Source organism: Sinocyclocheilus rhinocerous, unplaced genomic scaffold (assembly GCF_001515625.1).
Source record: "Sinocyclocheilus rhinocerous isolate Xijiao unplaced genomic scaffold, SAMN03320098_v1.1 scaffold1012, whole genome shotgun sequence".
NCBI classification, from domain to species: Eukaryota; Metazoa; Chordata; class Actinopteri; order Cypriniformes; family Cyprinidae; genus Sinocyclocheilus; species Sinocyclocheilus rhinocerous.
Genome location: NW_015640039.1, coordinates 827,419 through 846,026, shown reverse-complemented (window position 1 = coordinate 846,026; position 18,608 = coordinate 827,419). Strand labels below are relative to the sequence as shown.

Here is an 18,608-nt window from a genome sequence, read left to right as displayed (position 1 = left end):
AAACATTTTCTAAGACCATGTCATGTGTGTTTTTCGAGAAGGCTAATAAAAGGCTAATAAAATTGATTTATGGCCCCCTGTAAGCTCTCCTGCATGCTATTGCCTCATGTCTGGCCTGGCAAACTGCCCCATTCATGATTCTATTGTTCTCCCTCGACGAACCTTTCACACCTCCGCCAGGTATGAGACATTATCCTCATTATTCCTTTATCATTATTATTTTGTTTCTATTCAGCCACTATTAGCCTTTATTCTGGCATTACAAGGTTTACCAAGCCACATTGCTTCGATCCCAGTATACATTTACGCAACTATTATCAAAATTTCTAAAAAAAAATACAACAAAACATTTTCTTACGACCATATGTCAATTATTATGACAAAATACATTATGGAGAAGAACTAGCTAGAGTCTTTAATCTTTCTACTGCTGCTCAGTTTGTCCAGATCAAGTAAGAGTGTGATGTTTTAACGTGCTGTTAAAGTGAAACAACAATAATCTAGGGCCATCGCCGATCGTTGACAGCTAAGGTGTTAACACCCCAGAGCCGTGTGGAGTAGTTTTATGATGGATGGATACTTTTTTGGTGGGGGATTCAGAAACAGGGGCACCATTCACTGCAATTATACAGATTGGAACAGACAGGACAATGTTGAATGTAACTCCGAATGTGTTCGTCTGAAAGAGGAATGTCAGATATGCCTAGGATGCCTTGGGGGTGAGTAAATCTTGGACTAATTTTCATTTTTGGGTGAACTATCCCTTTAATAGTCTCTGTTCCATTCCTTTGGTCTGTCATAAATGCTCTCTTTATGTTAGCAATAATTTAATTGTGGGGATTTCAGTGTCTGCAGAATAGGCTGGTCACAGACTCAAGTCCTGTTTTGAGAATGTTTTTGTCAGTTCTTTGGTAAAAGAAAACAAAATAGCCGTTAAGACCCTGAGCAAAGCAACAAGTGTAATGCAACCAATGACTGCCTCCTCTTTCTATCAGTCTCCCGAGATTTAAACTCCCTTTTATAGCCATGAGTGTTTATTATGTATAAGACAAGGATTACAATGAACTGGATCTGAAACAAAAGCATTCGTATTAAAAATTATGTTTTGCTTTGGTACTATTTACACAAGCAACTGTTACATTTTCAAAACTCTTAGTAGCCTACTATTAATATCACAACAGATCATCAAAAGTGCACCTGCAAACTGTGTGTTTTGCAATTTGTGAACATACAGCATACAAGGGAGAGGAACTGATCAGAGATTGATCAGAGATGTATCAGAAGAAGGGAGACAGATGGCATCAAATACTGCATTTTACATTGCATTATGTCATGTGATACTGTATGTAAAGGCATTGTAGAGTCTGCACATTACTATAACTCAGCTTTCATCTGAAAAGTTTAGCTACAGTATAGATTCAGTCATATGGCACAGTGAGGACATTTACTGCATTGAAATTAAACTCTGTTTTTGCACAAAACCTTATGGCCAAGTCATACCTTCATCGCACCTTTTGATAACACACTGGATTCATACTGCTACAAACATTATGGATTTTATGTGAGTTATGCAAAGGTGATTTGAAACATGTATCTTGCATTGCTTGCTCTTGAATGAACTGAATGAAGTACTAAATTGAAACAAGATCATACTGTTCTGGTGATTAAATTAAATGTTCTCAATATATATTACAATAATCTTATGTTTTGAAACAATGATTATGATAATTATAATGAAAGCATGAGATCAGTTTTTAAAAGAATGTCTAACAATGTTACAAGTTGGATTTTTGTACTAAGAATTTTGAAAATGTACACCTTACGTGTGAAAATAGTACCAAAGCGAATAAAAAAAACTGTAATATGTAAAAACATAACATACTAAAAAAATACAATTATATAAAATCAAATATCTTCTTTAAATAAAATAAATATAAAAGTTTGTATATACTGTTTAAAATGTTTTAAAGTTTTTGAAAGAGTCTCACAGAGGCTGTGATTATTTGATCAGAAATACAGTAACTGCAAAATATTTAGAAATATTATTACAATGTAAAATAGCTCTTTCTATTTTATTATATTGTGAAATGTAATTTGTTCCTGTGATGTCAAAGCTGAATTGTCAGCATCATTACTCCAGTCTCAGTGCCACATAATCCTTCAGACCTCATTTTAATATGCTGATTTGCTGCTCAAAAAACTGTTCTTATTATTACTAATATTGAATACAATTGTGCTTGTACTATAAGATATTTTTGTGGAAACTCTGATGAATTTTATGTTTTAGGATTCTTTGATGAATAGAAACCACATTACGCAGGATATTCAGCTATTGCTTGCTCACTGTATTGTGAATACCGAGTATTTGATTATTATACAATTGACACACTGCTTTATAATGCTTTATAATGCACACACACATATCCAGAGATGTATTTTAAACCATACTGAGGTCTTTAAATCACTGTTTATTGTTCTTGTTAGGATAAAAAGTGGCTTGATAATCGGTGCTCATCTCTTCCATTTCTCTCAGGCGTGTGGTATGCTCAGGCACTGGAGGTGAATACAGGCAAGGTCAATTTTATAGAAGTGATGAATGGAAGTTCAGTGCTCTTACCCTGCACATACGCCAGCTGCATTGGCATTAAAAACCTTTACTTCAACTGGCAGTTCAAAGACAATGGGACATTGGTTAAGGTGAGATATTCAACCGTTTCTCAAGCACACTTATTTTCATGCAGTTCATGCAAAAAAGGGTATGGATTAATTGTCCAAATACTCTCTAGTGACACTATCTTTTCCCTCAGCTCTGTGAGGCCATCATCCCAGCAGAAGGAGTAGAACCTAATGTGAAAATCTATCATGAGCGGGTGGAGTTTGTTGGCTCCAGCAAACAGAATAACATCTCCATCTTACTGCATAACGTCACCTTCGAGGATCAGGGAGAGTACATCTGCTTCGCCCGCAACCCCAAGGAGAAGGAACGCAACCATAGTGCAATTTTCAATCTTTTTGTGGTGGACGAATGTGAGTCTCCACTCTCCATTTTACAAAGGGCCTCATTTTAAACAATAGTGTGGTTCTTCCCATTATGTTTGGTGTTATACCCACCCAGATCAAACTCAACGTGTGTTTGTCTTCACAGTGAAAGAGGTGGACAACACACTGACCCTCATCATTGTGTCCGTGCTTGGTGGAGTCATAGGTCTGATCATTCTCATCATGGTAGTGAAAACTGTGGTCCTCGCCATTCTAAAAAAGCTCCAGGAGAAGAAGTAAGTCAGTTTTATCCTGAGCAAAAAACTCTACAGTAATGAAACTGTAGAGCTGAAACAAATGAACAAATTTTAACCTGCCCTTGTTTTCTTATTAGATGCTTGGTAGATACTTAGCTACTATACTATAATTGGTCTCTTAGACACATGACATTTTGATGAATGGACGGACGGGCGGACAGATGGACAGCTAGATAGATAGCTAGATAGATAGATAGATAGATAGATAGTTTACTAATGTTTACTAATGATTACAGTTACTAATGTCAATAAAATTATGTTACTTAATTTACAAATGCAGTGTAAAAGAAAATGAAGTTAAAATCATGTTTTGCACGTCAGTATGTCCTTTAATACATCACCGGAGAATGCGAGCAGCAGACGAGTCCTACACCATTTAGATTCAATGAAAGATCATATTTCAAAATGTTGCACATGATTTCAACTATTTTAGTCTGGCATTACAGTTTGGGAAAAGTTCAACAAGTAAATGTGCATAAGTTTATATCACGATAACATTAATACATAAGTAAAAATAAATGACTGATAATGCGCTGGATTAAGCCGTGCGTCGCATCGCATCGCACTGCATCGTCTTCTGAGGTAAATTCAGGGCTTAATTATTTCTCACAGTGCGTCTTCTTAAAAAAAAAAAGAAAAATAAGCTGAGATGAACTTGATAAATCGTAATGCTTTGTTTACACAGGTGATGTGGGCGTTTACATGTTCGCGTGTCTCAAGCCTGGTTTCGCGTGGATGATATTTTATAGCGCACGATGTGCGTGGGTGTGACCACATTATAGATGAACTGAGACGGGAAAGACTGTACCTCACGTTGGTTTCGTACGGATTACTTTATCAGAGAATATTTGTTTTCGACATGACATACTTCATTTAAAAATAGACACTTCAAGCTTTCTTTAGATATCAAGTATTCAATGAGTTTTTGTTCATTGTAGAGACGCGTTTCAGGAAGATATTAGCGGAGACTGAAAATGCAGAAAGCGCACCCTGTTTGTTTTCTTGTCTTTTTTTTTTTTTTTTTTTTTTTTTTTTTAAAAACACAACTTTTTTTTTTTTTTTTTTTTTTTTTTTTTTTTTTTTTTTTTTTTTTTTTTACAAAAGCACAATGTTTTGTTTATATTTCGAGTGTATACAAATAAAAGTAGACCTTCTACCGTTTCAAATGATGTTTTACTCTTATCTGTATAAATAGTACGAAACATTTTAAGTTCTTTTCGCTGTTATCAGGGAAAAAAATGCAAGTGATCGTTCAAGTTGCTGTTTGGATAATTTTCAGTCAATATTAAATTACTAAAATAACTACGAGTTTCACTTTGTAGTGTATTTTTAGGTTTGACAACTTAAAAAAGCAAAGTAAACTTTAAAGTAACTTGAAAGTAAAGTAATTAGTAATCGGATTACTTTTTAAATGCAGTAATCAGTAATGTAATCAAATTACAATTTTAAAGAAGAAATTAGTAATTTGTAGTGAATTACTTTTTTTGAGTAACTTACCCAACACTGATTAGATATATATATAGATAGATAGATAGATAGATAGAACACAGACAGACGGACGGACAGACAGATAGGACAGATCTGATAGACAGACAGTTAGAGTTGGACTCAGACTGCAATTATGAATAAACTTGGACTCGGACGGACGGTCTTGGTGAACATGAAAGATTAAAAAAATAAGTAACAACATAAAATGAAGAAAAAACACATTACTAAATGTCTTCCACTCAAGCTCAATTGGTTAAATTCTAGGACTTGACTCGGACTTGACAAGGTGGGCTCGGACCCAACACTACAGACCGACCGACAGACAGACAGATAGATAGCACTTTTTCATTTATAATGGGCGGTGGTTTGCCACAGCAGGGAGAAATATGCAGAGTCATCATCCATTCTGTTCTCTGTAAATGGTGGCATGCTGCACACTAACAGAAGCGACCCACTAGGGTCCTGTGCTTGTCTGGTGACTTTGACAGTTATAAAACCCCTGTGAGACCAGACCAAATGCCAATAAATATAATTCTGTCATTTTGAGTAAATGCCAATAACAAGGCATTCTGGGTAATGGTGTTAGGGGTCATCCCTCTTAGGACAACATTTCCCTATTTCTTCTGTCTGATTCATTGTAACTTAACCTATCTTTGAACACTTGAATGGATCATTCTGGAATGCCAACTGTGAAGATCACTTTCTGAAATAGATACAATATTTTCCTCGATTTTAAAATAATAAGATGAGTACATTCACATCAATTCAATGTCAATATTCAATGTTCACACCATATGACATTTTAGAGTGATAAAATTGAAAGCTTTTTTTTTTTTTTTTTTGAAAACCAAAGGTACATTTTTACAAACTTGGCACATGGGTTTTAAACTAAAGATAAAATTGAAAGCTTTTTTTTTTTTTTTTTGAAAACCAAAGGTACATTTTTACAAACTTGGCACATGGGTTTTAAACTAAATTTTTTTAAGTTTCCTTTTTTCTATTTTCTTTTTTCATGACCACTCTTATTTGTCAATGTCTGTCTTTTTTTCCCCTTTTTCTTATAGTAAAGAGTGCCTTGTGAGCTCTTCAGGGAATGACAATACAGAAAACGGCCTCCCGGGATCCAAAGGAGACAGCAAACCGACACCAAAGGCATGAAAAGAGCATGTGTGTGTACATATACGTGCATATGTATACATGCATACATAGTCATAACAGAATGAAAGAAAGTCATAACAATGGACAGTTTTATTCTCTTTATCTCATGAGAAAAAATGCTACATATATGTGGAAATATATATTTTAGATTGTGCTTGAGGAAAAATACAAAGTGCTGCAGGCTGGATCACACACCCTTTGCTGGTCTTAAAAGCCCTAAAAAATATTCATAAAGCAGATGATGGTAGACGCTTCGGTGTGCTTGCATTCTGTTCTTGTCTGTGAGACACAGCACACACACACTGCCTTCTTCATGAACTGCCATATCCTTTCAATGCTCGACAGCACAAGAGACCCACATAACAAAATGTTTGCGATAAACTTCCAGTGCAACTTTACATATCTTCACACTGCATTCCAAACGATCCCGAGGTGGAATCTCTCACAAGCGGACAAGTCAGTAGCAAAACAAACACAGAAATGCCTGTGCACTCTAAAAAATGCTGGGTTGTTTCAACCCAACTTTGGGTCAAATATGGACTAACCCAACTTTTGGGTTAAAAATTTAAGGTAGAAATTTAACCCAACGGTTGGGTTAGTCCATATTTGACCCAGAGGAAAATACTTAACAACTTAAACATTAAAAACCAAGGGTGCCTCTTCAAATTGGAATATGTTTACCAACAATTCAAGCAGCTAACCTAATCTGATTATTAACCGCTCCCACTAATTTTACAAGTGATATTGAGGTCATAAAGAGCAGGATGCGAGTGCACTTGAAGGGCAGAAACACACTCTACGCAATAGCACCCCTTGTGGCAATGCTGATATTACAACACATACATTCTGACATATTTTGTGTGTGAAAATAAGGATGTGTAGAGTGTTTTTCATGGCCAAAGCATTGTTTAAAAGGAAGTAAAAATAAAAGGACTTACCAGAGATGCAGATAAGGTGTGTATATCCAGCCTCCAGCCCAGCACGGTGCATTCTATGTATTTCTTTTTCAGTTTTTTTCTGCTTTAGATAAAACACAGGTGCCTGTTAATGCTTTCAAGCTCCACATGCTTCCTGGGAGCCTTCAAATGCTATATAAATAAGTTAATTAAACAATGCTCACATCAAAAAAAGCCAAAAATACAAAAAAATAAAATAAAATCCCTACAAAATAAACACATTAAAATATAAAGACAATCCCCAGAAACCAACTCCCTGTATAAAATGAATGATCTTCTGATGCTGCTTTCACCAATAACTTTTCCTAATGCATGTGAACTATTTTATACAGTACATCTAGAGTACTATGTATCCATTTCTCCGAATCATGTTCTCCTGTCTCTTCTCACATGACTGATCAATCTGTGCTTGTCATATACAATGTCACAGTTCATCTTGTACGTATCCAACATACAGACATGAAGGGCCACTGTAGTTAACTGGTAAAGCTTATCATGACATTCAAACTTCACAGGACACGATATTGTTGCTAACTGCTAATGTTGACATTTAGCATCCAAACTAGCAAGCTAGCAACTGCAGTGTGCTAAACTGCACCAATCCTCACAGATGCTGTGCTAATACTTATGTTTTCATATCATCGTACAAAGACACAATACTTCTGTGACAAATTATAATAAATAGTAATACCTCACATGCCTCTCAATGGCTAATTAAAGTGCACATGTTACTAGCATTAGCATAAACCTCTCAAATCTTCTCATAGATCAGATTAGCTTGATGCTAATTCAAGAAAACAGACGAATGGTGGAAAATACTTGTGGGATTTTGTTTGCTAGACGTTCTGGAGCTGCAAAGCGAACTCTGTTTATCAAAACAAGCCAACTTTCCAAATCTTTCAGTAGTTATTTAAGATTCAAGTGCCAAACCAGAACTGCTAGTGGAACGGTGGATGATTTACTGTTGCTTCCATCTTGTTTCGTTTGTCTTCCTTTTTCCTTTTGTATCGGAAACCCCATAAATGCGCAATGCTCTTTCATATCCATATCTGGGTTAAGTATAAAAGTATCGACAAATTCATAACATGCGATGAATGTCACTTTGCGATTACACCGCAAAAAAAAAATGAATAAAAAATGCAATGAAACTCTACTAGTCTTCCGCCATAACCCAAAGATGAATGTACACAGTGGTTGTAGTTATGGCAGAGTTCAGAGGGGTCGTTCCTGGGCACTTTATTCATAAAGATATACGTAACAGTGTTTTGAATGCTCATTCTATTTGTAGAGCGAAGTACGAACGATGTAGAATTTATAGTTGTAGAAATATGTAGTTGAATAGCTGCAGTGGTGATATTAAGAATAGCGGAACATGAATATTCTGTCTTTTTGATTGGCTATATCTCTTGTATGTGCACATATTAGCAGTCTTCCAAATCACTTGACTCTCTTTTAGAAATCAGGGGCTTTGGCAATCTCAACTGTTTGGGATTCTTTGACAGAGCGGTATGAAATCCTAGCTTGAAATTCAAGTATTTGTATGTTTTCATTGAATTCCTTTGAATTGCATCCATAAATGTGTGTTAAAATCAGCCGTGCTTTGGAGAAAGGGTTTGGTGCCGCTTTGTCCGTCAGATTTACAGTAATGTGGTTAGCGTTGAGTGTCCTTACTGTTGCCGAGCTGTTCACATTGCCTCTTTGATTCATGTATGGCAGAATGTTTTACCATGTTATGCTTCTTACAGCTTGTTGCCTTTTGTCATTTGCAGCTAGCGTATTTCTGATGAAACGATCACATAAACAAGGAGATTACGTAGATAAGCAATACTGTAAAAAAAAAAAGGAAAATGTAAAAAAAAAAAAAAACTTGAACTTTTATTAGAGCTTCTTTTTTATTATTTAGCTATTTTTTAGCTATGTTAACCTAATTCCTTTTCTGCTTTGTTTATGTATTCCCCCCCTCCCTAAATATTTTGCACTTATTTGAATCAGATGTTTATTGATAATGAAATAGTGAGTTGGTTCTCAACCGGTTTTGCTTTGCATTGGACATCAAGTGGCGTAAACCATAATGCTTTCAGAATCATGCATTGAAATGTCTAAATATTTCCATGAACTGGAAACTCCAAATATAGTAAGTAATGCAGTTTTTTTCAATGTTGGAATCTGTCTTAGAGTGGGAGGTAAAGATTTGCCAAAATGCCACAGAATTCTTTGCATGATCCTATTTTGATGGAATAATGCATTTAGCATTTTTCATTCCGTCTGTGCTGTAAAAAACTGACCTGCGATCCATTTTTGGTTGGCAGCCAGTTGAGAACCACTGGTTTAATGTGTAGCTGTATAGACCAAGGTTATTTTCGTAAACGAAAACTAAAACTAAGATGAAAACGATTGATGAAAAAACAATTTCGTAAACTGAAATAAAATAAAAATGACAAAATTACGGTGGCCGAGAAGTGCAAAGCAAATCACAATTCTGAAAACAAAATAACAAATTACAAACGCAACTGCAAGTCTAAAAAACAAAATAACAATTCAGAAAGCACATCAACAATTCAGAAAACATTATAACAAGTCAGAAAACACAATGACAAATCCGAAAACAAATTTACAAGTCAGAAAACACAACGACAAATCAGACAAACCGGAAGAGGTAGGTATAGTTTGAGAGAGCGCCATTGGTTTGGGATTACTCACCGCTGACTGGACGAGACATCTGTCCCCTCGGCCATCCTCTTTTGACCCAGTGCCCCCGACTGCCCCCCCATCTAGACACGCCACTGGCTGTGTGGCAGTTTAGGGAAATACCTGTAAATGGTGTATGGCGCACATGGGGTTATCTGACGGAGAGACGCAAAGCAGACGCAAAACGCGCAACAGCAGTACTTAAAAGAACCAGCATCCTTTCTGTAAACAATACAAAACTTTAGCCTAGCGTCTTGTGATCACTCTGCCAGGCTTTCGGACAAATGTGCATAGGCTAATTCACATCATAAACACGCTTATAATTCTTCATAAATTAAAAGAGCATATTCAAATATGAGCCTTTACAGTTAAATGCGTTTGCCGTTATTATTGAATTTCATTAGTCCCAGTTATGATTTATGCGCAGTTGTTCATGGAAAAGTGAGCAAGACACGACAGTTAGGCTACAATATCGTGATTATGGTTAAATAAGAAAAAAGACATCTAACCATAATAACCAAATTAGGCTACATTTATTTTCATATTAAATATCTCAATACACATATTTAGATATGACATTAAGCACAACGTGTGTAGATTTTTTTTTTGTAAAAAGGCTTGACTGCTTCATTTTGGTGTATATTTGTATAATTTTACCATTTAATCAATGTCAACGTTTGCCTATAAAGCTAAATTATGCCTAAGTCTTTCTTTGGCCTGCACTCTGGAAGTTATCTGTTAATTCTGCTAAACTTTAATTAAAACTGAAACTAAACTATATAAAAACTAAATAAAAATGTGTTCACAAAATAAAAACTAAACTAAAACTAACAGCAATATTAATGAAACTAATAAAAACGAAACTGGATTTTATAGCAAATTTGAAAACGATATTAAAATAAAACTAATTTAAAAATTCAAAACTATAATAATTAATAACCTCGGTATAGACGCATAGATATATTGGTCCGGTTGCTTGTGTCTGCTGGAATGGTTGGCTCAGATCAGCCAACTCTGGGCTCGGTTAGTAATGTCTGGGCAGGCGAACCAGACTGCATAGCTGCAGTGTTGAAGTGTGATCCGCATCCTAAGAGTGCAGCACTGAGACATGAATCTGCACACGTCAGGCTGTGTTTCTCTCTGGATCTGAAGGGTTATAGCAGGGAAAACTGAAGGGATATGTCTGATTTCTATCATAAAAAACAAAATCTTTCAAACCGGCCAACATATTACGTAGTGTTAAGTTCTTTACACTGGAAGGCTGTATAAATTCAACCTACTTTAATGCATGTCACATGTTACAATTACTAATTTAAGGTAAATATCTACAGCTGCATTTTCAGGCAGGCTGCTTGATCTTGGTAGACAGAAAATATGAGATATGAAATATAAAATGTGCTTTATATGCACAATTTTTCCTCTCTATTTTGCAGTGATAATTTGTTCTACTGTACTAAACGTGGGATGTCCAAAACCACTTGCATTCTTTTAAAATGATTGTACTATATTCAGTTGAGAGTTTGGCTCTCTCCGATCTGATCCCATTCAGGAACAGATTGACCTTTTGTAAAGTAGACTTACAAAATAATGGATTTGAAAACGACTGGATTTCACTGCCTGGGTGACACTCCCACTGCTAAGCCAAGAGAGTGTGAGGACTGCTGTGCTCCAACACATTCCAAGACGTTCTGTCTCCCTCTAGTGGATTTTAAGACTTCCAACATTTTTAAATAATCAAGGATTCCAGTCACACTGGCTATGTTTGGAATGGCAAATTAGTATACTGGTTATGCATACTGCATACTGCATACTGCGCAGTATATATTGAATACTGTCTGCGTTTTAAAAACAGTATGTAGAACAGTATGCAATATGTTTCACGTTTGTCACATGACTGAATTAAGTCTTACATTTAATTCAGTAAAAGTTAATCAAGTTATAATCTTGGAAATAAAACATATTTTCATTTTTAATCAAATTTTATGTTAAATCTAGCAGAAATAATTCCAGGAAAATCAATCCCACCGAAAATGGGGGCGTGTCATGTTGTGCACATTGCATTGTGGGGTACAACATTCTACGCCATGTGCTCTGCTGTATACAGAGTTGTTTTAGTATTATTTATGTACTGTTATTTGAATTTGTTAACATTTTGAATTTGCTTTTATTTTATATGTTCAGTTTTCATCAGTGTTGCCAAGTCTGACCATGGAAAAAACACATTTGAGCTAGTCTTGATTAGCAATTGGGCTGGTTTTGTTTCGCAGACCTGGCAACCCTGGTTTTCGTTTTAATTTTACATTACGTTGTAACATTGACTTAAGTTTTATCTGCTTTTTTCCATATTTATTTATTTGTTTGTTTAACTTTATTTCATTTTGTAGTGGTAGTAGTAGTTGTTTTAATTAATTCCATTTAGCTTTTTTATTTATTTATTAAATTTGAGTAATTTTAGTACTTCAGCTTTAATTTAATTCAGTATTTTTTCATCTAAGTGTTCCATTTAATATTTATACTTTATTGCAGCTTTATTTCAATTGCCAATATCAATTTTTAATTGTAATATAACAATTATTAAAAAAAACAAACACATGCTATATAGCAAACATGTGACCAAATGTAATAGGAATTCCATACATGTTGAAAATCACATATTGCATACTGCAAAAACAGCACTAGTAGTATGCTAGCATGCTAATCCGAAACTAGCCATTGTATAAGGACAAATGTAGAGTTTTAAAGTTTGTATTTTACGGGTGTGCACAAGTGTTCTTTGTGCACCACATAGTCTAGACACATTTAGAAGATTTTATTCCTATACGTAAACCAAGACAACAGCCTAAATATACAACTATCTAAGCTACTTAAACACAAGCCCTGCTGTACCACCCATCAGTGCACCCAGGAGAACTCTCCTTTCATTTGGACTCCCTCTTCTGTACATTTATAAAGGAACCGGCTAAATAATAGGCAAAAAAGGTCTGAATGGATAGCATTTGAATACTAGTTTTGTGATCATTGGCTCTGACTGAGCACTTTAAACACTTACAGACACTACTCTTTAGAACATTAAAAAACATGTATGTACAGCTTCCCTTTGTACCAACATCTGTCATAATCCCTTGTCATAACTATGCACCTCAGTAGACTTCTCTGGATTGTAAAGAATAAACTAATAAACGAATGAATATATCACTATGCGAAATAAAGGTTTGCAAAAAAATATTACTAGTTGTGTTTGTTTGCTGGTTGTGGAGTCATTGACCAAACTTGCTGTTTACCACTCTTCACTTTAATATAATGAATTTGACATGACAAACACAAATCTGTACAATATTTACAAAGAAATATCCTTTACTTTCACAAGTAGGGTGAATTCAGATGAAATGGGCGACTTTTCTTTTTGACACTGAGATGACTGTCAACAAAGCCCTAATTACCTGAATCCACCCTAAGTCAAAAACCAACACTCATAAGTTAAACAAGTTGAAAGACATCCATAAGAAAAACATTTTGAACGACGTATCTTAGCTTTGTGTGCAGTTTAAATATGTTTTCTGAACACATATCAAAAGCCAAATGAGTCTGAATGTGACTCATTTAGAATTGAATACTAACCCACAAAGGGAAATATGTGACGTCCACGTACACACAGTAGTTAAATACAGGTGTCACTCTTCTTTTGAGCGCTTAATCCCAGTCTGTATAAAAAGAATTGGCCTCTGTAACTGATGTCATAAATTGTCATTACATATTTAATATTATATGTATGATTTGTTAAGCGTTTCAAAGACACCATTGTATTTTGGCAGAGTAAATGAGCACTGGCTTTAATTCAAGATTATAACATGGCACCCAATATAAGTCATCAGACCTCACAACAGTACAAGTATAGACATATTAAAAAAAGAAAAAACAGCACCCTCTTGTGGCTGTTATCTCAAAGTGCATTTGACGTCACTTTGATTTAAAGGGACAGTTCATCTTTTTTTTATTTTTTATTATTATTTATTCATCCTCACAACTTCATCCTCACGAAGGAAGAAATGTAGCAGAATGTCCAAGCTGCTCTTCTCCAAACATTAAACGCAAATGGCATGATATCAACTTTAAATTGTAGTGTGTTCCAGACACATAGCTATCATATGACTTCAGAAGTCTTGAGTTATATTGTTGTCTATTTTGGAACTTGATTCACCCTGGAACTCTTAAAAATAAAGGTTCTTAATTGGCATCTATAGTTCCAAGACGAAACCTTTAGCATCCATGGAATCTTTCCATTGCAAAAAAAAAATACAAAATAAATAAATAAAAAATGCTGTTTAGAATATTAAAATGTTCTTCATATGAAGAAAAAAATGGTCCTTTTAAGAACTGTTCACCGAAAGGTTCTTTAGGGAACCAAAACTAATTATTCTATAGCATAACTGTGATCAATTTAGTGATAAATTCCCATTTGGAACCTTTTTTTCTAACAATTCTGCAGCTTGAACATTCTATAAAACATCTTTTTTTGTTTTCCCCAGAAGAAAGAATGTCTTACTGACTCAGAGCAATGAGGGTGAGTGAATAATGACAGAACTGTCATTTTATGGGCAAACTGTTCCTTTAAGATTGCATTGCTGTCCCAAAAAATGTGTTAGATCCACAAAAGATAGCATATGTGTTCTCATTATATACATACATGATATATTTCAGTGTGCAAAATATTTCGCATGGCACCTTTAAAGACCCTGAGCAAAACTCCCACAGCGATTCCTCCACAAATTTGTGTGAATCAATATATCTTCAGTAGAATATCTTCTTTCTGAGGACTGAAGATCTCTGTGAATCTGTGCTGTGGCTTTTACTGTTTTTCTTCTCCATCCCAGACTCACTGGTACTCCTGAAGACAACAAACAACCATTAGTATTCCACTCTTCTACTTTTAGTATAGGTGTACACAGCCACATGCTGCGTCCGAATATGCCTATTTCCATACTAAACATTACGTGAAAAGAGCAGTATGACTGAATTCATCGAATAATTAAAAAAAAAAACAGTACGGGAGATGATTTGGGAATGGCAGTGAATAGACACAACATGTTGGATGTAGAGTATACAAATTTTATTCTTATTACCCATAGTAATGGAAGCCAGTTTCTACTGTGGAAGCTAATAGCAACACTTTATCTCACAATTCTGACTTTTTCCAATTCTGACGTTTTTCTCTGAATTGCAAGATATAAACTTAATGGGACTCATTCATGAAACTTGCGTAAATATAGGAGTAAATTCTGAGTAATTTGCGCGCAAAACAGACCTTCCCGAAAACTCTCCTCCGGATTCACAAATTCTTCGTAAACGTCCGATTTGATAGTTAAACATGTGTAAGTTAATGAATTCCAATCATTCGTAACAGGGCGCTCGTGCACGCTCATTCACAATTAGCATAATCCCCGCCTATAAATGACAGCTATGCAAATTGCGTGTCCAGGAACGCAGTGGAATATTCTGCTCTACTTTCTCAGGTTTGGCTCCAGTAAATTGCATAAATGCAAAAAAGACTAGGCCGTATGCCTAACAATAAACATTCAATAATGTGTGTGACCACCAAAGAGTTTTTAGCCTGCTGAAAAAATGTCAGGCGCTCTTCTTAAAACGACCAGCTGACGTTTTACGCACAATTTACACGTGGTAGGGAGCAGGTGTACATTTCTTTCGTATCAACTAACATTTTGAAAATACAAACATTTTCATGAATTCGTAAGTTTACGTCAGAACGGCTTTACGGACGATTTACACAAAAATTCATTCTGCTCGTGTTTCATGAATGAGACCCATTATTGCGAGATATAAACTTGCAATTCTGAGAAAACGTCACAATTGAGAGATATAAACGTAGAATTGTGAGATAAACCCATAATTATGACTTATTCCGAGTTTATACCTCGCAATTCTGTTCCGCCACACAATGAAAAATTAAAAAGGTAATTGCGACTTTTTTTGTTTGCAAAATTCTGTTTATATCTCACATTACGGACTTTTTTTCTCAGAATTGTGCTATTCTGAGTTCACATCAGTTCACTTTTTTTCTCGCGATTCTGACAATTGTACGAAAAAAAACAGTCAAAATTGTGAAACAGAATTGCGATAAAAAATTTTTTTACGGAATATAGAATTGCTTGGAATTGCAAGAAAAAAAAAAGAGAATTCTGGGATTATATCTCACAATTCTGAGTTCATATCTCGCAATTGTGACTTTTTTTCTGAAAATTGTGCGTTTATATTTAGAAATTTTGAGTTTATATCTTGCAATTCAGTCTTTTATTTTCTCAGAATTCTGAAAAATCATGAAAATTCACAGTTACCTTTTCACAGTTTATTTATTTATTTATTTATTTATTCTGTGGCTGTAACAAGCTTCCATACATATTTAAACTATATACATGCTTATACGAACATACTTTTTTAGTCGTCGTAAAATAAGTTTTGAACAAACATGCGATTTCGGACGCAGCTAGAGTTTTTCCAGAACAATGTGCTCATACCTGCATGACTGAATGGACCCAGTCGAGCATCTGGTCCATATTGGTGTAAACACCAGGACGATCTTGTCTGGCACAACCCAAACCCCAGCTCACAACACCCACCAACATCCAGCGGCCGTATGAATACACCAGAGGACCACCGCTATCGCCCTTAGAGAGAGAAAACATACAAATGTTATTCTAATAACATGGCAATCGTTTTACCTAATGCTACACAGTAAAGAATAAGACTTACCTGGCACGCATCCACTCCTCCTGTCAGGTAACCTGCACAGATCATCCTGGAAGTGACAGAAGTGCCGTACACTGTGGGACTTGAGCACTGGGCTGAGTCTATAAGAGGGATCTGAGCCTTCTGTAACTTTGGAGACAAACTTCCTGCAGGAAAACACCCAGATAATGTTAAAGTTTGCGGTATTAGGGGTATTTGATGGAAACTGAGTTTAAATAATAAGGGTTCTGTTAGAGAGGGGAAAAAAGCAAGGAACCTTTTTCTGTCAGATGTCCCCAACCGGTCACAACTAAGCTATCTCCTCCTTTGAGGCCAAGATCTTGAGGTGGCAGACATACTGGCCTACGGGATTCTGAATGTGAAAAGTAATAATAATAATTACTACCATTTGGCATGAAAAAAAAGATTGAAAGATGAAAAAACATTGACCTTGAAGGATTGAAGTGATGTACTGATGTTAAAATTATAGCTGATGCTAATAAGCATTTTATCTATAAATGATTATATCTTATCTGTTAAAATCAATAAGGGGATTTGTCACAACATTATAATATACTGTATAAAATTGATATTAAATTATTATTGTTCTGAACATATTGTTCTGTTTTCTTAAGAAACTAAATTTTAGCAGAGTATTGTTAAGTCAAATTTCAGCACAAAATATTTTTAATATTTATTAACTATTTAGCACATACAAAAAAAGATGTAATTAATAAAATAAATATTTAATATGGCTTAACTGTTTTAATATTCAAATATTTTTGAAGATGATTTTATATATATATATATATATATATATATACACAGTATACCACATTAGTGCTATTAATACTACTACAACTAAAATAATAATAATAATAAAACATAATAATAATAATAATAATAATAATAATAATAATAATAATAATAATAATCTTCTCTTATGTACTGTACATGCACATTTCTTCAGCACTTCCAAAAATACTTATGGGAATGCATTTCTGTGTCCGAGTTTAAATGGAATGCTGTTGTGTCGAGTTTAAAATAAAGTAACTCAAACCTTCCAGGTTTTGACTCGACTCATATTTAGTTATTATAGTTACAGTGAGTGTTTTTTTGTGTGTGTGTGTGTGTGTGTGTGTGTGCACACTGATGTACCTCCCACAGTGATAGGGGACTGGAGTCGTATCATGGCAATGTCATAGTCGTTGCGTCCTGAGATGTAATCTTTGTGGACGATGATCTTGTCCACAGAAGAAGCTCCAGCAGAGCCCAGGTAAGTGTTTCCAGAGACTACCTTCCATCGGATCAGAGCCTTCTTACCCTCCCTGAAGAAGAGAAGAGCAATGTGACCTTCTTAGAAGCATTACTCGTCTAAGAAACACACTGTATTAGTTCTGTTTACAAAGCTTAAATGTATGCGACAGATAAGATGCGAACAATTCAGTAATGAGTTTTTTTATTTTTTTGCACGGTGAATGATGACGTACAGCACAGTCTTCAAACTGGGTGAGCTTGTTAGGGCTATGAATGATTTTCAGAAATGAATGGAGTTTATGAACAAATCTTTGAAGTTAATGATAAAAACATGTTTACTTCCATGACTCATGTCTTCCAAATGTAGCAGACACTTGTGACTGTTTGCAGGCTTCAAAACAGCACATCATTGGTTGTGTTAACTACCTGAATGTAGGCTATACAAAATATATAGAAATACACTGATGAACCAGGTTTTAATGGAACTGCAAGGTGCTCTCGAGCTACAAATGCAAATACACTGCAAAAAGCAGCAACCTGTAAGTGCTAGAGCTATTTCTACCTGTTTTACCCCTTTTGATGTACTCTTGGTGGTATAAATAAATGTATTCAACAAAATATTACATAATATTGCATATTATATTCAATAAACCCTAATTAGTTGAATAATTAATTATACATTTTCATACTATTCATACATATAATGCTACTATTATCATGATTATTATATATGAAATAATAATAATAATTATAATAATAATAATATGGTATATATTAATTGATTTAGGTTGATTAAAAAATATTACAAAATATTGGCTTTTAATATAATCAGTTAATGTAGATGTTATTGTTTTTAGGTCACCTTATTTTCAGTGTCATCAATTATAATTAACAAAAATATTTGATGAATGGTTAGCGCATTTGTATATAATATTATTATATACATTATGAAAGATTATAATTATATAATAAAATAATTACATTGTGTTATATATATATATATATATATATATATATATATATA

The 18,608-nt window shown here is 34.7% G+C and overlaps 2 protein-coding genes across 3 annotated transcripts in view; one reads left to right on the top strand and one right to left on the bottom strand.

The window, feature by feature from the left end:
* Positions 1–6,425, top strand: part of LOC107752283 (sodium channel subunit beta-4-like) — a 24,306-nt gene extending 17,881 nt beyond the window's left edge. For both annotated transcript variants that reach the window (XM_016568221.1, XM_016568220.1), the window contains 4 exons: positions 2,534–2,697; positions 2,808–3,027; positions 3,146–3,275; positions 5,849–6,425. In XM_016568221.1, the coding sequence (XP_016423707.1) occupies positions 2,534–2,697; positions 2,808–3,027; positions 3,146–3,275; positions 5,849–5,942 (608 nt within the window). In that variant the 3' untranslated portion in view covers positions 5,943–6,425. The remainder of the gene's footprint in view (positions 1–2,533; positions 2,698–2,807; positions 3,028–3,145; positions 3,276–5,848) is intronic.
* A 7,531-nt stretch (positions 6,426–13,956) lies between these two features.
* LOC107752293 (transmembrane protease serine 4-like) overlaps positions 13,957–18,608 on the bottom strand; it is a 34,212-nt gene continuing 29,560 nt past the window's right edge. The window contains exons 9-13 of the mRNA XM_016568231.1: positions 17,486–17,655; positions 16,605–16,700; positions 16,352–16,494; positions 16,117–16,266; positions 13,957–14,471 (exon numbers count right to left, since the gene is read on the bottom strand). Of these exons, the coding sequence (XP_016423717.1) occupies positions 14,460–14,471; positions 16,117–16,266; positions 16,352–16,494; positions 16,605–16,700; positions 17,486–17,655 (571 nt within the window). The 3' untranslated portion in view covers positions 13,957–14,459. The remainder of the gene's footprint in view (positions 14,472–16,116; positions 16,267–16,351; positions 16,495–16,604; positions 16,701–17,485; positions 17,656–18,608) is intronic.